The sequence below is a fragment of the Anolis carolinensis genome, chromosome 1 (assembly GCF_035594765.1).
Source record: "Anolis carolinensis isolate JA03-04 chromosome 1, rAnoCar3.1.pri, whole genome shotgun sequence".
NCBI classification, from domain to species: Eukaryota; Metazoa; Chordata; class Lepidosauria; order Squamata; family Dactyloidae; genus Anolis; species Anolis carolinensis.
Genome location: NC_085841.1, coordinates 268,723,426 through 268,749,393, shown reverse-complemented (window position 1 = coordinate 268,749,393; position 25,968 = coordinate 268,723,426). Strand labels below are relative to the sequence as shown.

General features: G+C 38.6%; 1 protein-coding gene and 1 long non-coding RNA gene across 4 annotated transcripts in view; one reads left to right on the top strand and one right to left on the bottom strand.

Annotated features, from left to right (window-relative positions):
- osbpl5 (oxysterol binding protein like 5) overlaps positions 1–25,968 on the top strand; it is a 200,660-nt gene that overhangs the window by 103,332 nt on the left and 71,360 nt on the right. For 2 of the 3 annotated variants that reach the window (XM_062967651.1, XM_008107692.3), the window contains exon 2: positions 20,839–20,995. In XM_062967651.1, coding sequence (XP_062823721.1) covers positions 20,839–20,995 — 157 coding nt within the window. Of the gene's footprint in view, positions 1–20,838; positions 20,996–25,599; positions 25,724–25,968 lie in introns of those variants that run through there. The other variant, XM_008107704.3, reaches the window with a different exon arrangement.
- On the bottom strand, positions 1,104–25,600 carry LOC103278388 (uncharacterized). The gene is made up of 4 exons (XR_506013.3): positions 25,469–25,600; positions 23,405–23,519; positions 22,363–22,565; positions 1,104–1,471 (listed from the first exon to the last, which is right to left on the bottom strand). It is a non-coding gene; the product is annotated as an uncharacterized LOC103278388 (long non-coding RNA).

The window sequence follows — 25,968 nt, the reverse complement described above, 5'->3', positions numbered from 1 at the left end:
AATTTTTTTTGTTTCCTACCTTATCCCTAAATGTAAATAAAAACTCCATTTTGGTCCCTTCTATGTTAACGTGGGAAGCCATTGCTGTAATTTGTACAACAGTACAACATTTGTACCATCCTTCCTTATCTTTCTGTCCTGTTCCAGGGGGCTCTTCCCAAATGTCCCAGGTTTGATTTTACCTCTGTGGCGTTACTGTGTTATATACTAACTGAAGTGTGTCTGCCACCTCCTAAGTCTGTGCCTAATGCCCTTAAACTCCTGTTTTCCAGCTTACTTTTTTTTTTCTTTGACCTCACAGATCTTACTAGCCCTGTTTTGTAGTCCATCCATCTCGATTTTCAGGAATATTCAGAGAAGTGCCCTCACAGAGCCCTCTCCTGTTTTCTACCTATTTAAAAATTTCCAATAAGGGTTGGGATTCTGGCACTGTGATTTAGGCAACAACCAAAATCACACTGTCCCATTTTGAAACACCTAGCATACTCCAGCTAATTAGATCCGTTAATTATAGCTGTTAAGAAATATATACATTATCTTCTAATATTATATAATTTAGTTACATTATAGCTGTTCTCCTTCTTTCCCTCTATCTTCATCCAAATAACCTTTTGAAGTAGGACAGTATAGGAGTAGTTGTGTAGTTGAAACAATTGAAAATATTTTTGTTATTTTTGCCAGCACACCTGCTCAAGCCTGCTAATACTTTCCCCTTGTTTCCCAATGGCCTCTTTTTGGCTACGGTCGCCTGGGTTTGCTGTTAGGAGAAATGATGGCCTCCAATCTTGCCAAGCCTGGCTGAGTATAAAAAGGGCTGAGCCAACCAGTGGGTGTAATTTACAAGAACAGTGAAATATTCCCACAGTTTGAGTGATTCAGTTGGGCATTGAAGTTGATAGATAGCTCTTAATGACTCTGTAGAGTAATCACTAGAATTATTAGCAAGGAAAAATTAATCGTCCTTTCACAGGACATAGGTAACCACACACATTGTATACAGGGTGTTTGAAAAAGAACTCCCTAGTTTTAATGTGTTTTAAGTTAAAACTAGGGAGTTCTTTTTCAAATACCTTGTATTTTAAAAATAAATCTTTGGCACAAAGAACAATAAATATTTTTATTAGTTTCACAGATGATAAGCTTGCTTTCACAATGTCAAGCATAAAAGCCTTCATTTTAGTTAAACGTATTGGGTGAGTAGTGCATGATTTTGAAACAGACATGTTTGATGTCAGATTTTTTTTTCCTCTTTGCTAAATCAGCTCTCACACTGCAATATGTCTTCAGGGGGAAAGCTGGCTGTGGAAAGAAATATTGCAGTAATTATTTCTTCTGCTATACCAGAAAATCTTGCCTTCAGTGCCAACGGAGAGCATTCTCTTCCTCATGTTCTGGCAGGGTTGCAGTTGTTACCTTTCAGATGTTTTGGCAACAAAATCCTTGTGGATTAATGCTTCTAGATCTGAAAAACCTGAAATAGAGGAATACACCACCATATGTGGACCTCTGTATTTTAATGCAGGTATAAAATTGTTACTTTATCATGTTTGTTCTTGCCTAGAGTGTATCCTTCAAGGATAAGGAAAAGGCAATATGAAAAATAAATATTTGCTTTCATTGTTTACCTGACACCAAGTCAAAACCAATTTCTGCTTCAGTGGTAACCTGCCTTGTACCTTGGATGGCCTTGGTTTTTCCTCTTGCAATAAGCAGCTTCCGTTTAAGTGAGCTTTTGTACACTTGTACCTCTGCTGCTGCTCTTTCAGAGCATGTGAAGGTGAGGATCCCAAACTTCTTGTTGACATTTGTGCTCCAAAGCCAGCTGCTCCTCGTGCTGAGAATTTGTTTTTGGGTGTATTTTTTCTTTCACTTAGACCTAAACCTTGGAAGAGTTACTTTTGGGAATTATACTCCCAGAATCTCTCAGCCAGCATAGAGATCCTGGCCATCAAAACAAGTAACCTTTGGGTTGCTGTAAGTTTTCCAGGCTGTATGGTCATGTTCCAGAAGCATTCTCTCCTGACATTTCTCCCACATCAGGAGAGAATGCTTCTGGAACACGGCCATACAGCCCAGAAAACTCACAGCAACCCAGTGATTCCAGCCATGAAAGCCTTCAACAACAAGTAACCTTTATCTCTACACAGGTGATCCTATTCCCTCTTCCCAACTCTGATTGCTGGGTCGGACCCTTGCATAAAACGGCTTGGATCTAAGAAAAAGTTTTATGTCATAATGATCATGATGTGCAGCCAGATCCTTATAACCATCTACACCCAAATCAGTTTAGTAGGTTCTCCAGTGCAATTCTATGCTAGAATTCACCATGGGGTCTCTAGGAATCTCTATGGTATGCTGGTACCAGAAGTCAGGTAATTTGGTATTCAGTTGTATCTCTGGTTTCAGGTAACCATAGTCTTGCTAGGAATATATCTTCATGGAAATGGGGTGCTTACTGTACTTACCCCATTGAAGCCTCAGGACCGATCGGATCAAGGTATACATTAAACTTTTTCGCATTTCCACATTACACTGGCTTCTTAACCTAGGTAGCGGCTACAAGAACACTCTAAACAGCTGAGAAAAGCCTACATGAATGAAGGATGAAGTGTTATGACTATGCTTTCTGATGCACATGTTCCCTGATATTATTCAGCTCTCTCTTCTTATGTACTGAATTTTACTGTACTACAAACTAACTAATCTGAATCAGTATTTCATGTCTCAACTTCAAATGGTGGGTGGTTTCCTTCAGTTTCTCTAACTTTCACAGCTTTCAAAGCATTGGGAGAGGGTCATGATATATTTGACAGTCGACTCCAAATTATCCAGATAACTGAGATGATAGTGGTCAAGATATTGCACCTGTTGCAGAGGCGTCCGACAGCCTAGGATCCATTAATACCATTTGGATGATTGATGGGCTACAACAGGCCTTAGCATATTGTCGTTCCCCACCAGTGGGTCTGTTTGGGAAACTGCACCATGGCTCTCAGTGATTGGAAAGGATAACAATTTTTCCTAGTTATTTGCTCTTTTACTGAAGAACCATTTTTGAATGAATCAGTCGAAAGGCTTGAAGGGAAGTTTAGGGTCCTTGGTGAGAATCAAACAAGTGATTTTAGCCTCCATCATCTGGTGCCTTAATTCAGAAGTAATCTATCTTCACAGTACATGGAGAAGCAGGTCCACCAGTAACACTTCCAAACTAGTTCAAAACCATCCCATTACCTGAGTGGGTTGTAATTGCAATTGACTACCAACTATTAGATAAACTGGAGTGTGGCATGCTAGTCAGATTTTCCAAGCATTTCAATTTCACCTTCGTACAAAATAGTCGAGATCATTAAAAACCTATCATTTTTGTCAAAGCTTAAAAATAACATGCCAGAAGTCATTTTGTTGACCTTAATTAGTTGATTTTGTGGTAGTGATGAGAGTGTTACATCTTAAAACCAATGTAAGAAACAACAAAATTACTGTACTGGCATAACACGTAATAATTACATGTTATTTTCCTATGATACTTTTAAGGTCATTTTAACAAGATATTTTCAGGTTTTGTGTTGTTCTCTTATTAATTAAATGCTCAGACTCAGAGCTGTTGCTTCCTTGATTAAATCTGTCCATCTGGAATGTGGTTTTCCTCTTTTCCTATCGACTTCTACATTATCAAATATTATTGTTGCCTTTTCTAGTGAGTCATGTGTTCATATGATATCTTCAAAGTACATCAGTCTCACTTTAGTCATTTTGGCTTCTAGGAAATTTCAGATTTGATTTAATCTAATCTGATTTGTTATCAATATTACAGGGTTTTCAGTACAAACAGGTAACAAAATAATGAACAAGCAATAATCAGGGCAACAGGCAATATTTTTTCATCATTATGAGTAAAAGGACATTTTTGTTTTTTAAACATTGTAAATGAGTAGTGGACAACTTCTTTTTAAATAACTTTTCAAGCTCTAATTTTTGGTAACTTTTCACTTTAACTCTTCTAGGTCCAGGCAAAGTAAACACAAAATGTAGCAAAGCAGAAAAAAAACAAAATTTATCGTCCTATGTGGTTGGTTAATCCTTCTCATAGACACTAAAGGCTAAATGGTGGCTTATTATGCAGGAGAAATAGAACGACAAGTTAATAACTGCTTTTGAAATACTTGTGTATCATCCTCCTGATTGATCATGCCTACTGTTTGGGTCTTGGCAATTTAGCTGCGTAGCACACATACAGTAGAGTCTCACTTATCCAAGCCTCGCTTATCCAAGCGTCTGGATTATCCAAGCCATTTTTGTAGTCAATGTTTTCAATATATTGTGATATTTTGGTGCTAAATTCGTAAATACAGTAATTACAACATAACATTACTGCGTATTGAACTACTTTTTCTGTCAAATTTGTTGTATAACATGATGTTTTGGTGCTTAATTTGTAAAATCATAACCTAATTTGATGTTTAATAGGCTTTTCCTTAATCCCTCCTTATTATCCAAGATATTCGCTTATCCAAGCTTCTGCCAGCCCGTTTAGCTTGGATAAGTGAGACTTTACTGTACATGGAATGTCCATTATTAACTCAGCCTTGGGGTTTTTTGCAATGCCAAGAGCTTTATCCAGCATGATAGTGAACTTGTTGGCGCCTACACACATGCACATACATGCACGTATGCACACACATACACACGTGCTACCTCTTTGAGAGTTCAAGGGTATCTGCTTAGGCTGCACTCATGTACTTATTTAACAGGGCGTCTGCCTCACTGAAAATTCAGTAAGGCTTACAACTAAATATAGGATTGTATTATCACAGGGAGTATTCTAAGAATGACTGACTGAAAAAAAGTCCCAGATTTTGTTCTTGTTCTTTCTGATTTTATTCTGGAGATTCATAAATGTCTTATTTATCCCAGAATATTTTCTCTCAGGTCTCGATATGATCAGAGATTTTTTTACACCAGTTCCTCATGCAAGTTCATTTTAACCCAGGATAAAATCAGAAAGAATAGGAACAAAATCTGGGATGTCAGCCTGGATGAGCCCCTTGTCACTATTCTACGCTGTGGACACACTTTGTTGTGTGTAGACCCTTAGATATAACGATAACAAAGAAATTAATGAGCCACAAGATATGGATACAAAATTAGAGAATCACTGCATCTGTAAGTATAATTCAATTAACAATGTTAGTATGGACTTGTATTTATGATTTATATGTGTCACTGGATCATGTAAGCAAACTCTTATAGGAAAAAACTAGAATACACTGAAGATATTGGATACACTTAGAATATATAATTGGAAGATACTGTACAGCTAGTTTATCACTTTCTTCTTAGTAGATTATTCATGAGAAAGAAGATGAAAGGTGATAATAAAAGCAAGGGGGGAGGAAGAGTCAAGGAAGACAATATACGGACATGTCATAAAATTCAACACACAATGTAGGGTAATGGTTTGATTAAAAATCTTCTCTGGAACCCTTCATCATGAATAGAGTTTGCCTTGTGAGGCTAGAGAGAGCACCTGCCCTGTGACTAAATCCTTCCGCATGAATTTCAGTGGCCACCTTCAGGCAAGCGTCTCTTCTGACTGTTGAAATCTTCTGTTTTAATGAAATCACTTCGTGTCCCAACAAGTGCTTAAGGTTTCAACAGATTGATGCTGTCAAGTGAATGCCAGCATCAGTCTGCATTCATTTTTTTATTTGTATTTTATGTACTGAAGGGAAAAAAAGAAAAAGCATATTAATGCTCTGTGTATTTTTTAATATTCTTCATGTGACTTGTACCTGGGCTGTTCCTGAATCTGAAGCAGAAGGAATAATGTAACAGTGCCAAAGCACTTGCTTTGTATGCAGAGTCAGTCCTGGCACCTCCAGTGAGGAAAAAAACCTGCACAAACAGTATTGGAAAACATCTGTTTCATATCCTGTGGATCTTGTCAACACAGGTAGCAGTGGACTTCAGTAGCCAGCTGTCTGAAGGCATAAGACAGCTTCATGTTTTTCAAAAAGAAAATATAAAATCCATGGCAGCTTCAGATTCACGTCTAACATGACATCTAAAAATATTGCACACTCTGAAGGTTTTTTTCTGGTTTAATTCTCCCCGGCATCATAAAATTTGGCCCTGGTAGAACATTTACAGTTCTTTCCAATTCTACTTGAGTCACTGAGAAGAAAGAATTCCACATTCAGTGTCATCCATATACAGTTAGGCCACAATGCATTCTGTTTGCAGTTTTTTGTCATTTGATAGAATGCATTGAAAGAGGGGATCCATAATCTTTATGGCAAACCTGATGAGGTAGCTCAACAATGCCTCCAGAGTAGGGCTTCTTAAGCTTTTCCACTTGGGATCCTATTTGGCCCATGACAGTTTTACGTGACTCCAAGTATATAGGCATATAAAAGAAGTCTAAATATCAAAACATTTCCTGACAAACCTTTTAAATATATATTTACATAGGAGTCCCGGTGGCGAAGTGCGTTAAAACACTGAGCTGGAGACCAAAGGTCCCAGGTTCAATCCCCGGGAGCGGCCGCTGTTAGCTCCAGCTCCTGCCAACCTAGCAGTTCGAAAACATGCCAATGTGAGTAGATCAATAGGTACTGCTCTGGCGGGAAGGTAACGGCGCGCCATGCAGTCATGCCGGCCACATGACCTTGGAGGTGTCTACGGACAATGCCGGCTCGTCGGCTTAGAAATGGAGATGAGCACTAACCCCCAGAGTCAGGCATGACTGGACTTAACGTCAGGGGAAAACCTTTACCTATACACACACACACACACACACACACACACACACATTTCCTGATAACAAATCAGCATTTGCAAGGCTGGTTTTCCTTTTTGTGAAGTACAGCTGAAGTCTTTTCTGCAAAGTCCACTGTTAACACTGCACAATAGATTTGTGGAAATATCTAAAATAGCCACTAAGTGACATTCAGAAATCTTTTATTGTTGCCAAATTTTTTGCAACTCCAACATTGAGCTAAGGGGACCCCATTTGGAATGAAACTCTATAGTAACTTCTGACAGGAGCATACCATAGAATCCCCTAGAGGACCTAGAAAATTTCTAGAGTGGCCATATTTTTTTGGATGCAAATAGGTGAAATCGTACACACTGGTCCCAGAAATAAGGAAGTTGTATTGTACTCCATATTCTCTGCCTCTTAGCCTTTCTGTTGTCAGCTAGTCACAAAACATCCCTGACAGAATATAGGGTGTGGTTGTCATATTTATATTTGATCACATAATGACTAATTGTGACTAGCTTAATTTAACTGGAGAACAACTTTATGGGATGCAATTGGAAGAGCAAGCTGGAATCTATCATAATAGCTGCAATAGTCGGGTCCTAAAAGATGTTGACAGTTTGTGTGGTTTTTAGCTCTGAATATGTTTTAATGGATTTTAACTGTGATTTTCTAAATACTGTTATGTTTAATCCTGTTTTAATGTTTGCATATTTGTATATTTTAAATTGTGTGGTAATACTTTTAATGCAAGCTGCTTAGAGTATCCTTTGAGAGACATAAAGCAGTCTATAAATAAACATAATAATAATAATAATAATAATAATAATAATAATAATAATGTTAGTTCAGTGATACAGTCTGTAGAATATTATCTGATGTTTCCATTTGGGCCTCTTAGATTTGGTTTGGAGCCTGCTTCATGTCTTAAAAGACCATTTTCCGGCTTTAAATCATATTGCTGCCATGATGTGAACCAAAAACCAGATGAAACAAATGAAATACAAAACCATAAGTTCAGATGTTGTAGAAAGCAGCTATAAAAGATGGAGGTTAAACAGTTTGCTCTTGCTTTAGAACAGGGAGGGCCACTGTTCAGGCCCCCATTGTCTCCCCATAGGCTCCATATATTTCTCAAGACCCAAACATTCTATGACATCACATCAGTTTGGTTGCCTTTTTGGTTGAGATATGGCCAAAAATAGAGGTCACCTGGGGTGGTGAGTTTGGGGGAGTTCAAGAGAGGGGTTTTTGGTCCATTTGAGGAGGTTTTAAATTAGGTTTGGGTTGAAAAAACTTGAAAGTGGTGTGTTATTGCCCATGGTGGTAGGCTTGATAGTAGTTATCAAATAGGCAGGGCTTTTAGGATATGTGTACAGGTTGAGTATCCTTTATTTGAAATGCTTGGGACTCAAAGTGTTTTGGATTTTTAACCCATATTTTGGTATTACCTCTATTTGCATATACATACATAATGAGATATCTTGAAATTGGGATCCGCGTCTAAACAGAAATTTCATTTATATTTCATATACATGCACCAGTGATTCTCAACCTGTGAGTCCCCAGATATTTTGGCCTACAACTCACAGAAATCCCAGCCAGTTTACCAGCTGTTAGGATTTCTGGGAGTTGAAGGCCAAAATATCTGGGGACCCACAGGTTGAGAACCACTGACTTACACCTTTATAGTTTTCTTTTATATTTTTAATAATTTTGTGTGTGAAACCAAATTTGTGTACATTGAACCATCAGAAAGCAAAGATGTCACTACCTCAGCCACCCTGCTATACATTTGCCTGACTGCTGCTATCTATCAGAAATAAATTGAAGTCACTCAACGAGATGTTTACAGAGCTTAATGGGTTCCACCCGGGAAGGACACCTCTGTCTAATTTAATTAGTGTATTTATTTACCATCGGTATCACTGCTTCTAAGCTTGCCTGACTGCATTTTTCTAAAAGGCCAAGATCAAACACACACCGTGCCTGGGAAGGTCATAGCTAAGTGGTATGTTTTTCCTTTATAACCTTCAGGTTGCACTTTCTCCAGTAAGAAAGACTGCCTTCCAGGACCTTAGCAAGCAGTTTTTCCTTTCAATTAGACACATTTTAAGCACCATTCTTTCCCTCTGCTTTTTCCTTTTTGCTTACTGCCATTGTGTTTGTACTTTTCCCTTAGTATTTCACATCCCAGCTGTGTGCAGACAGTGCAGCTCTATTTTTAATGCTGATTTCAGCTGATCCTAATTAGAAATCCCGTATCATGATTACAGTCTTGCTGGCAGCGTGGTCAGATAGAAAAGAACAGCGGAAGTAAACATTTCTGCTGTCTATTTTGGGGAGGAAGCTAATTTTAGCAGCAGTGTTATAACCCTAATTTATATCCTGGATAGCAAACAGCCTTTGAAGAGAAATAAAACTAGGGACATTTTCAGGAACTATACTATGCCTTTTGTCCAGAGCTTGGAAAAGTTACTTTTTTGGACCACAATTCTCAGAAGCTTTCAATAAGCATGTCCAGTAGCCACTGGATGTCGTGGTCCAAAACAGCAGATTTTCCAAGCTCTGGCTTACCATGTGTTTACACTCTATAACTATAGTGGTGTGTTACTGCCATGTCTTCATTCAATGGGATTTGAGGCTTTGTAGTTACAGATATGTAGTCTATTCCCCTAAACTACAACTCTCAATCTTTCTTGTAGAGAATTCAAAGAACCTTTCCAAACCACAAATCCCAAGATTCTGTAGGACAAAGCCAGTTAATAGTATCAAACTGATATAGTGTAGACACACTCTTAAATGGACATGAATAGGCTTGAGAACATCATTCATACAAGAGAGATTTTCAAACCAGTAGGGCTCTGGAGGTTCGGACTTCAGTGGGTTTAAGTCTGATATTTAAAGGAGCTACCCAAATTTCTGAAACTATTTGGATAGTTCCTTTGAAGTGTGGACGATAATTCAAAGTGAATGCGATGCACTGTTGATGTTAAAGCTGTCAGACTTGCAATGGATCAAGTATGGTGGGTCCTCTGGACCCACGGCATCCAGATACATAATCTCTCATGCCTCATATCATGGTGGTAATGTGAACAGAGGCAAATGCATGTCCATTCACATTGCTGCTCTTGAATAGTATGGACCATGATTCTCTTTGTTTTTTCATATCCACAGTGCATCAAATTAACCCAATTAAGAAAGATGTTTTGAAAATGCCACCTTTTATTGCTCTTTATAGTCTGCTGTGCTTACTATTACAAATGCAGTAGATACACTATATCACCTTTTAAATCTGTCACCTTCTGGATATGTCAGACTACAACTCCCATAAGCCTTACTTTATCCAAGGTAGTTTTTTTTTTAAAATGTGGAAATAACAAACTCTGATCTAAACCTAATTTTAATTTTTTTAAATTTAAAAACTAATCTTGAATATTAATTCTGTCGTATTTCCTTTATTGTTTCTTAACAAGGATCAGATCTAAACATCCATACAATTTAATAAGGTTGGCATAAAACCAATCAGCCACTTGCTTTTTGAATATTTGTCTGGTAACCAGCACAGAACCTTTGGCAGGAAGCGAAATGGACATCCTGCAGTAAACTCAAGCTGGAAGAAGGAGTACTCAGCAAGGACATCTCCTCCTCTTAAATCACCATACTGTATTAATAAATGTGTATGTGCAGGAAAAGGAAGATCTGCAAGACTTTGTTGATTTTATGCTGTCCTAGTCATTGGCCATTTTCTTTGGCCATGAAATACCAACTTATCTGTGTATGTAAGCCTTTGGGAACAGAATCAAGGAAGCACTGTTGAGTTATCCTCACATGGAGAAAAATATTTTCGTTTATATGTTCACCCTTGTTACTATTTGAGACCTGTCCTTTATTCAAATAATTCCTTTCTGATTGAATCCAATGAGTTGGATGGCTGAAATTCCCACAGGCCAAATATACTGCAGATATATTATAACTGGAAATGTTCACATAAATCAATGAGAGTTAATTGCCACATGTGTCCTTAGGCTTTAACTCAATTAGAAAAATTGCTTTTATGAGTATGTTCTAGATTATTTAAATTCCAAAAAAGAGGGGCATAATTTTGAAGAGTAATTTTTCCAAAACATTATCTTTGAAAACAAGCCATATTAGCTTATTCAAAAAATGAGATCATCCCGCTCTTACTGGAAAGACTCTGTGCCATGTTTTAATTATTTGTTTTAAAATCAGATTATCTTAAGAATTACCAACTGTTTTTTGCTGAAATCTACCTCTGGTTTTCTGTTATTAAATTTGAATGAGATTTTACAGCAGGGCCAGACATCTGTAATGTAATTGGCAGAGTGTAAGGCTTAGCTACATGGTTATGTCATTTGCTAATGCTGAAACCTTCACACAGTCTGGAAGAGGCTAAACCCCAAAGCAGTTAAGAAAAGCATCATAGCTGGTGAATTCCATGCCAGTAACAAATCTATTCTGGTTTTAGTCAGAACTTTAAAGGACATTCACAGCTGTACACATTGGAGAGCTCTCCTAAAAGTCAAGATTAAAAGTGGGAGTGGCTTCATCTGGACCTTTGCCCTAGTTTTTAAAGTATGTTTGCTGGAAACCTAGAATGCCTACTTAGTTATGGAGATGTAACTATCTCATGGACCCCATCCAGTTCAAACACCTTAAGTGACAGCAGCCAGAATTGAGAAAGGAGGCCTGTTCAGCTTCTGATCAGGTCTCAAGGAGGGTTACAGTTCCACCTTCCTCTAACCCAGTGGTTCTCAACCTGGGGTCCCCAGATGTTTTTGACCTTCAACTCCCAGAAATCCTAACAGCTGGTAAACTGGCTGGGATTTCTTGGAGTTGTAGGTCAAAAACATCTGGGGACCCCATGAGAACCACTGCTCTAACCAGTGAGCGAGGCTTTGATAAGGACTTACAACAGGGATCCTGCTTCTGATGGCTGCAACCTTACTTGCTGGTGGAAGAGGGATGAAAACATAATCCTCTTGCACTCCAGTTAGCAAATGGACCTGGATGCTGGCATGGCTGGGATGACATTGTTATGCAGGTTTCCAGTGAAACTATGTAATCTTACAGAATAGAGATCAGTGATAGTTCCATGAGGAACAGAGTCGAAAACAACTGAACGAGCAAAAAAGAAGATAGTTCCATAACTCTGAATTACAAACCCATAATTGCAAGGCAACCACATTTATATCGTTGTCATCTTTACGAGCTGAATCTTTGTCTGTTGCCAAAAAGTGCATTTTCTGCTGCTACCTCCTCAACATTACCATACAAATTGCAAATAACTTGTAAAACTTTGTCCTAGGTGTAGGGCTGCCAGATCTCTCAGGACCTAACCCTGAATCTTCAAATCTCAGGGGTCATCACCAAGCAGGAGAAAGACACAAATCCTCTAGTTTAGAAATGGTGTTCACTTTCAGGCCATCTCCAGCTCACCTAGAAGAGTAGGGACTAGTTACAGTGTTCAAAGGTTTACCTAATTTGTTGCTGCAACTTGCAAAGACTCTCCAGTGGGTCTATGTATTTTCTGAGTTAGCTTTCTCCTTCTGTCCCAGTTGCTGTGCTGCCAAGGCTTATCCTTTACTCTACTCTGCATCCAACTTTTGGCTTGATACAAGTAGGCTGGATGAAATGTTCCTTATCTTGTCTCCCTGAGTAAGTGAGGTGGAATAGGTATGCATCATATGCATATGTAACAGTAGCAATATATAAAAGGAAGGTGTTTGAAATACTGACACAATTCACAGTGTGAGTCTAAATAGATACCATCAGCATTATGCCTTGGTTTATGGAAGTCCCCCTTAAATGGGTTCTGAAAGGTTGCCTTAAGAAAGATTGATATTGTGTATTGCTTTTAGTAGTTAAAGGGTTTGCTGGCACTCTTGGAAAGAGGTCATTTGTAATTATAATGTGCACTGAAGGCCAAAAAATTGTTAGGAGGATCAATGAGGCAAGAGTTTATGCCACCTCCTTGCAACATACAACTAATTAATCCTGTTAATCAGCACAAGGCGACTTGCTAAATAATTGCATTCCAAGAGAATAGCAAGGGTTTGCTGATAAATATTGGGTGTCAAAGCTGCACGGGACATTTTAAATCAGTCACTGCCAAAGGCAAGTATCAACCTCGTTCATTAGATAAATGAGATCACAATGCTTCCATCTACTTTTTTATTTAACAAAAAGTTGGCCAGAATTACAATGAAAAACTATCATTGTTTAGAAAGTCAGATAGACTCGTCAGCTGGTTTCCTTCAGTCTCTGAAGTAATTAAAGTCTACATCTATATTGTTTAACCATTTATTCAGTTTTTGGTTGTTAAAATTGCAGGAGACACTCAAGCTTTTTGCTCCTCAAGCCAATGCACTGCTGCAGTTGATTGTAATGGAAATTCTTAGATGTATTAGCTTCCCTGTGGATAATTGAGGAGGCTTGGATTGGCCATTGCTGTTGTGTGCCTTAACGTCATTTATGAATCATGGTGACTCTACTACATTTTGGTGGCAAGATATAATCAGAGGGGTCTTGCCTTTCTGTTTCCATGAGGTTGAGAGTGCGTTTTGCTCAAGGCCATACAGTAGGCCATCATGGTTGAGCAGGGATTACAACATTGGTGTCACCGCTACACCATGCTGCTTTTCTCACAGGTGATTTGGCCCTCAACCTGTCCAAAAACCAGATAGATTCCATTACATGCTTAGTCACTACAGTGATGCAAATGGGAGTGTTAGTGGCAGGGGATTGTGTAAACTTGGCATTGGAAAGTGATGGATGTCTCTGCCAAGGCTTGCTTTGAAGCACAGAAAATAAGATTCTATGGCAGGGGTGTCAAACTCATTTCCATTGAGGGCCACATCTGCCTTACTGTTGTCTTCAAAGTGCCGCTGAATCCGTGGATACAGAATCCATGTATACAGAGGGCCACTATGTATTTTTTTACAAATTGGTTGGTGCTCTTTAGTTCTTATCTAGTTTGGGTTCCCAGATGTTATTGAACAACAACTCCCATCACTTTTGTTTACCCAACATGTGGGCTTAGGATAATGGGAATTGCAACCCATCAACACTTGTGGCTCTGAAATGGGGAAAAGTTAAAGGACATGTTAAAGTCAGGCATCATGTCCACAAGCCATGTACCTAAATTTCAACCCCACTCACCTAATTAATTAGAACAAATTGCAGCCTTCCTGTTGTTACTATATCACAACTCCTATCAGCTCTAGTCATGATGTCTAATGATAAGGAAGGCAGGAATTGTAATCCAGCATCTGGAGAGCCACATAAAGTGATATCGTGGGCTTGATTTGGCCCACTGGCCTTGGGTTGACACATTTTGCCTATCCATCTAGCCCTGTGTTTCCTACAATGACTAGCAAGTACTGACTGTCTAGGTTTTAGATAGAGCTCTTTTCCATCTTGTTTTCTTATTTTTCCTACTGAAGGATTCCAATACTCCAGTTGTCTTGGTATAATCATCTGCAGAATTCTTGTCTGAGTAGACAAATGTCCAACTGGAATGTGAAGTGATAGGTTCTCAAATTGAGAAAAGAAACTGCAATCCACAGGCATCGAAAGACAGGCCAGACAAATTTCTTTTTTTCAGTACAAATAGGAAATAGAATGTACTTTGTTACATTAATAGTCCTCTGCACAGCAATCAATTTATATCCAAAAGGTCAGAGGAAATGAACAAAGTAAATGTTAACTCTAGTTATTTTTGTAAATGTCCTTCCAATATTTTCTACTTCAGTTTATAAGCTGATCTTCCAATGGGAAACTTGCAAAAGGTTTGAAATAAAACAAGTTCCTGGTAAAACTATTATCACAAAAGAGAGGAAATCATAGAATCACAGAGTTGGAAGAGACCACATGGGCCATCTAGTCCAACCCCCTGCCATGCAGGGAAAGCACTATCAAAGTACCCCTCACAGATGGCCATATAGCCTCTGTTTAAAAGTTTCCAAGAAGGAGCTTCCACCACACTCCAAGGCAAAGAGTTCCACTGTTGAACAGCTCATATGGTCAGGAAGTTCTTCCTAATGTTCAGGTGGAATCTATTTTTCTGTAATTTTAACCCATTGCTCCGAATCCTAGTTTCAAGGGCAGCAGAAAACAATCCCGCTCCCTCTTCCTTATGACATCCTTTACATGGCCATCATGTCTCCTATCTTCTGCAGACTAAACATACCCAGTTCTTTAAGATGCTCCTAATATGGCATGGTCTCCAGATCTTTGATCATTTTGGTTGCTCTCCTCTGGACACCTTCCAGCTTTTCAATATGCCTTTTAAACTGTGGTGCCCAGAACTGGCACAGAATTCCAAGTGAGGTCTAGCCAAAGCAGAATACAAAAGTACCATGACTTCCCTCGATCTAGACACTATACTCCTTTTGATGCAGCCCAAAATCCCATGAGCCAACTGCATCACACTCTTGGCTCATGTTCAACTTGTTGTCCACAAAGACTCCAAGATCTTTCTCACGTGGACTGTTGTTGAGCCAGGCATCTTCCATTCTGTATCTTTGCATTTCATTTTTTCAGCTAAGGGTAGTATCTTACATTTGTCCTTGTTGAAATTTATTAAGCTAGTTTTGGCCCAGCTTTCTCATCTGTTAAGGTCATTTTGAATTCTGATACTGTCCTCTGAAGTATTAACTATCCCTCCTAATTTGGTATCATCTGCAAACTTGATAAGCATGCCTTCTAAACCTTGATCCAAGTCATTAATAATGATGTTGAACAATACCGGGCCCAGAACCGAACCCTACGGCACTTTGCTAGTCACTTCACCAATTATAGATCCACCTAATAGTAGCATTGCCTAGCCCACATTTGACTAGTTTGCCTGCAAGGTCATGGGGGACTCTATTGAAGGCCTTACTGAAATCAAGATATGCTACATCCAGTAAGGCCTTCAGAGTCCCCTATGACCTTCTTGCATCAACAAGTGTTGATAAAAAGAAAGCAGATACTTCTATAATTCTTTAACTGTCTTGGCTGCATCCTATAGAAAGGCACTAGAACCCTCTGGCTAAAAATTCTAAGTTCCTCATAAAATTAGTTTCCTGGATCCCATAAGGTGGAACCATGGCAATTAAGGTGGAACCAGAGCGCTGCCAAATCAGGACATCTATACTCAATTAGCTTAACAGGGATATGTGTGTGGTATCTTGGCCTTCCCAATAGGCTCAGGCAATGGCAAAGCACTGCAACCTCCCCTAGCTAGGATGGTCATACTCCTTGCTAACTTCCACTATTTTGACTACAGTCTGATGCTGCTGATGCTGCCCACACATCTCTGAGTTTTCGTCTGTGAAATACTGAGAAAAGAAACTGAAATCCATATGCATCAAAAGAACTTCTTACCTTATACAGAATTATGATTAAATGTCCAATGAGGATGCAAGGAAGAAGCCAAACAGAATGCGTGCTAATTCTGTCTCTCCTCGTTTGCTATTTTCATATCCCTTAATATGGAGGGCAACAAGGATAATGATGTCAAAGACACAGCAAGCGGATTTGTCCTTGGTCTCTCCACTCATATATTTATTTAACTCATGATCAGAATATCTGAATAGGGCTAGTTGCAGATGGTTTGTAGGAAAGGTGGTTTGCATTGTGAACAGCAACCACATTTATCCCAGCAAATATGAATTGGCACTAAAAGGCATACCAAAATCGGCTTACATCATGGTGGTATGATCTCTTGTTGTTATTAACATGGAAAGTTTGCTCAGCTCAGCTCAGTCATTTGGCCAGTCCAGTGAAATGACCCCAGAAAATCTGCCACGTCTGGAATGTTTTTGATTTAGTGTCAGCTTTTTTGGAATAGTTTAGGAGATATATAATGTTTTATACTCTGCTTCCTGTCCTGGAATCTATAAAGGTCTGTGTACAAAAATGCAGAAGGTTGTGTGCTGCTTGATTGCTCTTTCTCTTCTGTTTCTGTTACTGGCAGACTTTGAGCACTTACTTTGCCAGATCTCCACCCCAAAAGATTTATTAAGGAGGATTTTCTGAAATGCAAAGAGTTTTAGCAAACACCCTCTTTTTCATTGTTCTTTGTGATTACATGGGTGGTTCCCCTCCTGTGTATCTTGAAGACATTAGTATTTTAAGATAAGGCTGACCTAAAGTGTAATTTAGCTGTGTATACATATATTTCTGTGGCATTGTAATATTTTCTCATTTCATTCCTCATCCTAATAGCTTAAAACTTAAACACAGAGACTTCATTTGCATCTCTGTAAATCAATTATTGTCCTATAATTAATACCACCGGTTAATGAATTACATCTTTAATTAGATTTAAACCCTTACTTTACAGGCTTCCTTACTAAAGCTGAGTGAGATATTGGTTGATTTAGTCATTGTACTGTGATTCCCAAAGGTCTTTTGAGATAGTTCACAGATATTTTTAGATATTTTTCACTTGACACAATCCCTCCCTAAAAAACCCATGCACCTAGTAAAATTTGCAAAAAAATGAAAGAAGATAAAAGGGATCAGAACATATTTAAGATTTCATAGTTTACATGTTATCTTGTATGCAAATTGCCATCTTGCCAAGTGTGAATGGCCAATTCATGCTAAGTCTGCAAGAGTTATTTTGTTTAATCTATGTATCTATCACTTATCTTTCCACTTGTGGTTTTAGTTCAAGTTGATAGTTATCTCATGCATTTTTAAAACAACAGCAAAGGAATATATTTCCTAACACAGAATAGAAAAAAGTTAAGTATCAACAATTTCTCAACATCCACATTATAGATCAATGGCTTCCAGACCTTTGACTATTATGATCATCCCCCTCTGGACAGGTTCCAGTTTGTCAATATCCTTCTTAAATTGCAGTGCCCAGAACGGGACACAGTGTTATTTCAAGTGAGGTTTGATCAAAGCAGAATAGAGTGGGACTAAGACTTCCCTCAGTCTAGACCTGTGGTTTTCAACCTGTGGGTCCCCAGGTGTTTTGGCCCACAACTCCCAGAAATCGCAGCCAGTTTACCATCTGTTAGGGTTTCTCGGAGTTGAAGGCCAAAACATCTGGGGACCCACAGGTTGAGAACCACTGGTCTGGATACTATATTCCTATTGATGCAACCAAGAATTGCATTGGCATTTTTAGCTGCCACATCACACTGTTGATTCATGTTGAGTTTGTGGTCTACCAAGACTCCTAAATCCCTTTCATATGTACTGTTTTCATGCAGATATCACTCATCTTATATTTCTGCATTTCATTTTTTTCTGTCAGAATGTAGTACCTTACATTTCTCCCTGTTGAAATTTGGGAGCTGTAAAGTATTGTATTGATACTGGGGAAAAGTGCTGAGAGTGCTTACCTTTTTGTAGGAGTCTCTTTTGGGGGTTTAAGCAGATTGGGTTGACATTTCTTTTGCTATGTTTGGTGGTTGAAATAATGGATGGGAATTTCACCCAAGTTCTCAATTAAGCATGTGGTCTTGTACCTACCTCTCTTATCTCTATCACTGCCACTGAAGAAAGTTTTTATTTTCCATATTTTTTCCTGTATGTATCCATTTATTTTCAGTCTTATTCATTCCCTTTCAGTGAGTGGGTAGGTGAGAAATGAGGTTTTCAAAACAGCAGAAACAAAAATCACACCATGCAGATCCTTTCTTTTCTCCCAGGCTCAAACAGGGACAAGACCTGGGCAAGTGGGAGTAAAATCATGAATGGGATTTTTCACCTTCATTCAACAAGGTTTAGTAATGTAACCTAAATGCTAACTTTGAATTAATACAAGTTTAATAGTTTTCCCCTTTGTCAAAGTAATTTTGACAAAATGCCAATGTAAACTTTTTATTTTATTTTAAAAGCCTCTTTCAATGGAAATGCAACATATTAATGCTGTTGTTTCACTACCTAAGCATTGCAGCCCAAAGAACTTATTTGGTTGAGGCTGCTTACAGATATGGTTGAAATACCACAAGTGCCTTTGTTCACATTAGGTCTGAGATGCATAGAGAAAGCCAGTTCTTAATAGGAATGCCTATTAATCTGTTGATCAGAACTTGAAATAATTTATAAAGCTAGCTACTTTCCTCATTACTTCAATCACCCAGTTGGGACATATTCTCATTGCTATTTCTGCAGTCCAGAGAGAAAACTTGTTGAGGAACTCACTACTAAGAGGTGTGTGTATGATGGCCTCCAGTCACTACCAGGCGATTCAGGTCCAGGCTATGTGGCTGACTGCAAATGGGGGTGGGCCCTTCTCTTGGTCCCACCCCCATCTCAAGCTTGATTGGTGGGAACAAGAGAGTGGGCCTTCTTGGTGGCTGCCCCTTGACTCTGGAACTCTCTGCCCAAGGAAACCAGAATGGCCCCCTCCCTACTGTCCTTCCGGTGGCAGACTAAAACCGTTTTATTCAGACAGGCTTTTAAAGAAGAAGGGTTTTAAGATCAATTCAGGGGGTGCCGTGGAATTTAGCTTTGAATGTGTTTTATTATGGATTTTAACTGTGAATCTTTTAATGCCATTGATATTTAATTCTGTTTTAATGTTTGTAGATTTGTAGATTTTAAATTATATTGAAATGTTTTTAATGTAAGCTGCTTTGAGTCTCCTTGTGGCTGAATTATCTTTAGCTGGTTTGTTGTAAAACAGTCCTTGTAATAAAATGTTTAAGGGAGAACAAAACAAAATAAAATCATAATTTCAAAAATTGGCCTACTGATGTAAGATGGAGCTTTAGTTTCATCAAGTCTTGTTAGTTATTACTGTCAGGGATTATGTTTTGGTTTCTTCCGTTAGCTACACCATCTGCAGTTTTGTATATGCCCAAGATATTCCCAGTGGTACTTAGCTGTATGCATCATAAACACCCTAGCCTCGTTGTTATTAACTGCTGTGTTCTATGCATAATAACTACTCTGAAGCAGCAAGTTATTTTTGTAAGGTGGAGTTTCACTATGGGAAATAATTCCCTGTTGACTGAAGCACCAGTTTATGCAACAAGTATGATAAATAAGAATTGATCCTGTATAATGGAAGATCCTGTTCTATATTGTACACAACATAAAATGATAGCCTACCAGGTGTTGTGCGGGTTTGTGGAAACTGAAGTCCTAAAACATCTGGAGAACCACCCTGACATATACCAGAAATACTACTCTAAAATCATAGTCTAACACTCAAACCACTACACCACACAGGTTCTACCTGTAAAACATCCTCGGTCTTCCACACTCCACAAAGACAATGTGCTAGAAACAGAAACCAGAACTTTGGCTTTCATTTTCACCATCTTGCCCATAGCTTTCTCGGGATCCGCCTCATTGGAAAGGATAAGGGCAACAAATGGCCAATATTGGCCCAGGTTGCCCAGTCCTTCCATGAGATGAGAGATTTCTACCCACATCCACCCAGAATTACACCCCCCCCCCCCAATTTGATACCATACTGGAACTAGATTTTATCCCTCTTGATTATTTGATTAATAGTGTAGTTGTAAAAAAAAATCCCAAACTGAAAATTTTCAGGATTATAAAATTTAGAAAGAAACATAATAGAGCGAGAACAAAACTCTGTTTAAAAATATCACTTTGTACTAGGGCCAGCAATAACTTCATCAAGATTTGTTTTCCAAATTGAAAAGATACTGTTGAATGGTGAGTTAACACATAGGTAAATCCCATTATTCAATGGGTCTATTCTAGGCAGCAATAACAATAGCACTAAGGCCTATATTACTTGATGGAAATATATTTATCAAGCAGTATGTTTTAATTTAGCTAAGACTGATAACATTTATTTTATCATGTATTGTTGAGGAATAAATAGCACATCTGCGGCATTTGTGTGGGGAGGGGGACAGTGTGTATTTTAGTGCTTTATTTGCGGAACTTTGCAAATGACTAGCAGTAATGTGTACCTTCATACTCAGGATAGTTTGGTTGCCACAGTCATGTTGAAAATCAAGCATATAAGGACGAGTTGGTTTAAAGTAGCAAAACCAAGCAAACAACATTAAAACCCTGATATTATGATTTTATGTGACCCTGTTGCTATTTTTTCCTTTCAGAAAACCCCTACAACACATGCCATGAAGGAAGAGAATTTTCTTCGGCGCAGGTTCTCGCTCTGTCCTGCTGCTTCCACTCCTCAAAAAATCGATCCTCGCAAGTTGACTCGGAACCTGTTTTTTGGGGCTGATAATGAGATCTACCCCATCAGCCCAGGTCAGTGTGTGCCTCAACACTCTTATTGTTTTCTGTGCATCATAAGGAAGCAGAAGACTCCATCTAAACTGTCATATAAAATCCAGATTATCTGCTTTGAAGTGGATTATATGGCAGTATAGACTCAGATAATCAAATTCAAAGAAGATAATGCAGATTATATGGCACTGTAGAAGGGGATGAGGATAGATTGGAATCCCCAGGCAACATGAAAAGACAAAAGTCTGGCTCCTAGTAGATTAAAAATAGCAAATTTTTGACTTACAAACAATTCATAGTTAAGAATAGGGGCGAGACAACAGGAAATAAGAGAAATCTTCTTCTAGGAAGGGAAATTCACCCCTGAAAGTTATTATGGGGAAAAGGTGTCTCCACTGAAGCTTTATCACCAATCCTTATTTCCACAACAGGTCAAATTTTTCAAAATCTAATTATCACAGGGACAGAAAGTGAGGTAAAAACTTCTGAATAGGAGCACAGAGAGCAAAGCAAATACCAGTAGAGATGTTAACCCTTCCCTATGCTATCCAAAGCTATATACAGCTACATAAAGTGTGTATGTGTGTGTCTGTACGTATGTATATGTGTTTTTGTGTGTGTGTGTGTGTGTGCGTGCGTGCGTATGTATGGCTGGAGTTACACTTTAAAATGTACCTGTTCCAACTTAAGTTTGTTCAACTTTAGAACAAACCTACAGAACCTATCTTGTTTGTAACTTGGGGACTGCCTGTGGGTCCATCTACACAGCCATATAATGCAGAATATCAAGGCAGATAATCCACATTATCTGTTTTGAACTGGATTATCCGAGTCCACACTGCCATATAATCCAGTTCGAAGAAGATAATATGGATTTTATACAGCTGTGTGGAAGGGGCCTCTTATAAGCAGGAGGCACTGTAGCTGGTTCCAGTATAGACTTAGATGGTATATCTGTGTTTGTGTGTGTGTTTTGAAGCAGTCATCATTAGAATGGAGGGGTCAGTCAATAACATATAGATGGAGTCTAGAACTCCCAGCAGAAATGGACTAGCTGATATCATTTCTGGTCATCTCTATTACCTGGATGATCAATGTGCATGTGTCTTGTCTGCAGCGACTATAGTACAGCTAGTCCTCTGTATGCATGGATTCATGTAGCCACCATTCATTGCTTGAAAGTATTGCCCCAAAATTCCAAAAGGCAAACCTTGATTTTGTCATTTTGTTTAAGGGACACCATTTTACTATGCTACTGTATGTAATGGGACTTGGGCATTTACTGGTTTTGGTATCCACGTGGGATACCGAGGCCCCATTGTATTTCCTAGAGATTTCAAGGAGTCATATTAGCCCTGAAAAAAAAAAGATTCATGCACTCCACACACCTATTTTCATCTCCAGGTGTCACTGTTCTCGTCCTCTTCCCCTCCTTCTACCGTCCTCCTTCCTCTTCTTCTACCCTCCCTCCTTCCATGGAAAACTCAATAGGAGGAACTGAAGGGGTGGGATTATGGAGGGGCCGTAGGAATCCTCATGGTAGATTGCCCATTCCAGTCTAACAGCAAGATAGTCCAATACATTTTAAATACTGAAAAGTAAAATAATAAAGGCATTATATTTTTGAAGGCTTTTATGACCAAAATCACTGGGTTGCTGTGAGTTTTTCAGGCTGTACCAGGGCTGTAGTGGGAGGGGTGTGTGTTAGGGGTTCAACCTCCCCCCCCCCCCCGAAAAATTTCAGGTGTTAAAAGAAACCTGGTTTACTCATGATTAACCAAATCCCCTTGAGTGTCCACTGAAGTTTATCTGTCTTGAGTGTCCACTGAAGTTGGAGCCTGATTTCTAAATTATTTTGCATTATGGAACTATTCTTCATGATTTCTTTGTTGGGAATCCAACAAAGAATCCTTTGTTAGGAGGTGTCAGCTGGCTCTGATTGTTTCATATCTGGAATTCCCGTTTTTAGAGTGTTGTTCTTTATTTAGAGTTTTTTAATACTAGTAGCCAGATTGTGTTCCTTTTATGGTTTCCTACTTTCTGTTGAAATTGTCTACATTCTTGTGGATTTCAAAGGCTTCTCTGTGTAGTCTGACATGGTGGTTGTTAAAGTGGTCCAGCAAGTCAAAAAAGAAACACAATTAAAGCCCTAGCAGACTGTGCAAAAAGGATCACAAAAAATGTGAATCACGGAAAACTCACAGCAACCCAATGTAGGCATTGTTTTATTTATTTGTGCTTTTTTCTGTAAAAAAGTTGAATTCAAAATGGCAAAGAAACATTGTTAATATAAGCACGCTTCTTTGAGAAAAGGAAGCATGTCACTCATTCACTTTCCTCCGTCTGCTGCCATATATAATTCTAACAATATTTCTAAAGTGGTTTATTTATGGCTCACATATATTATTCCAGTGATTTTTCTCAACAAACCTGTAACATGGTCCACTGTTTTTAAGCCCTTCTTGATGTAGGGTGAGTGAAGAGATAATGGCTCTTCTACAAATTAGATGTGACATTGGGAATCGATGATTTTCCATTCTGCTTGCTTTGGAAAGGTTGGTTGGAGCGATTGGGGAGAGAAAAATCTAGTCAGGACCATAGCAGTGGTAACAATATTTTATTGATGTCAATTATGCGTTGCTACCCCCATTGGGAGAGAAGGATACATTAGGAAATTATTTAAAACAGACAAACAAAACTTCTGACACGTTTGTTCTGCATCTCTGGAGGATGCAGCTAATCACTTGAAATACATATTTATTGGAGTGATTCACAAACAGAACTTTATAAATATATTAGCAAATTGTTTTGGCATCTGCCTTCTTCAGTTGCTCAAAATAAATTTATATGGAAATCTTTCCTCCTTTTCTCTGTCTGTCTCTCTTATATATGGCATGTCTGCAAGTTTCCTGATTTTTCTGGAGTGAGGGGTTGCATTTGAAAACGGCATGCCAAAAAGGGATAATCCCATTCCCCTTGCTTCACTTCAGTCCTGGTGGATCTCCCTTCATAACTACTACTACTTTCCGTTTTGTTTTTTCATTGAATTGAGGGAGGTCCAAACACATTTTGTTTGGTTGTACAAGCACCCAGTCCAATTAATTGGAATAGGAAATATGAAACAGTGACTTTCCTGCTCCCAGCTCCTTGTTTGTCATAATTACATCCTGCTTTTCAAAGGAAATCAGAACAAAGCACAACCCAAAATAAGAATCTCGTTAAAAAAACAATTTAGAGAAACTTAATGAATCATTTTTAAAATAGAAATCTACAAAGGAGCAAATAATCATATAATAATTGACAAGACATCCAGGGAGGATGGGAATGTTCAATGTTGTTCAATGTTGTTGTTTTGCAGCAGAAGAGGGCACAGTTTCCATTTCCCAGTAACATATATACCAGGGCATTTTGTTTGTTTTTAGTCACTGCCTTTCTGGCTAACAACAAACAACACTTCTTTGTATTTATGTTACTGGAAAATTGAAATTATGGGCCCTTACACACAGCCATATAACTCAGAATATCAAGGCAGAAAATCCCACAATATCTGCTTTGAACTGGGTTATCTGAGTCCACACTTCCATATATTTCAGTTCAAAGCAGAAAATGTGGGATTTTATTCAGCTGTGTGGAAGGGGCCTATGATAGATGAAAGTTTAAAGTTTCAGAAATTCGTATGGGTCTTCTGGCATAATTATAATGCTATGATTCCACTTCAACCACTGTGCCTGTGCCTTATGAAATCCTGGGATTTGTAGTTTGGAGTGGCACTAGAAGGGGCTCTCTCTTGCGGAGGATTCAATTGCCAGTCACAGGATTCCATAGGATGTTGCCATGACAGTTAAAATGGAATCATGGAGCTATTATTATTATTATTATTATTATTATTATTATTATTATTATTATTTATTCATTTATATCCTGCTTTTCTCCCGTGGGTGGCATTCAAACTTATACAACATATAAAATTCATACAAATACATCCGACCACAATACACAATCAGTTAAAACAGAATTATGTAGTGTGAGGTGCGCTCAATTTCTCCAGTACTACAATTCTCCTGGGTCTTAAGGGGATCCCATTTTGGTGCTGTTCCAGATTTAATCCCAGCCTGCTTCCTATGAGTAGAGCAGAGGGCCCCACCAGGGCTGACCCAAGACATTGCTGCCTGAGGCCCCATTCTAATCAAGATGCATAGTCTCTAAAGCCAGGCAAGTTACTTTGATTTCAGGGCAGGAAACTGTAAAAGTGCTTTGTTCCATATTTGACAGTTAGAGTGCAATTGCAATAAATTAAAATCACTTAAGACCTCAGTGCCTTTTCACAACAGCCAGAATTGTTAATAACTCTCCATGTCTAAAGAGGACTTCTTAGTTGAGTGAACAGAAGAGAAAGAGAGAATGATAGTTAAAAGATTTAGTAGGTTGTAGACATTATTCTACTCCCCTTCCATTTTTGTTCAATATACAATTAAAGATGTGCTCCTTACTTACCCTTGGGCCCATATTATAAATTCAGCATCAATTGTCCTTTTTTCATAGCATGTTCATGTATTTAATAAAATAAGCTGCAGTTAATAGCTGGATAATCTTCAGCTGTGGCACCCCTGCCTTAAAGGCATTTTAGGAGGTGAGGGAGGATAAAAAGTAGGTGGAGTGATTTATGTCAATAGAGAGCCCAGAAGCAAGGGATGGTGGGACTCTTGTGTCATGAAGGGCCTTGTAGTTCATTCAGTCTGCTGAGAAAGGGTAAGAGAGCTTTCACTTACTGAATTCCTTCTCTGCCCAACGTTGTTGCATTTTAGCACCTAGTAATTTGGTGCTCTGGGAGAAAGAGCAGAGGACTCCCTGCATTTTTAGTACAGTATTTGTGAAAACAATAGCATGAGGGGATTTTTGAGGAAAAGGAAATAGAAAGGCCAAGAGTAATGCACGAGATATCGTTTGAAGCCAAGACCAAACAAGATCTAAAGATTCACCTTTAATTCATTGGC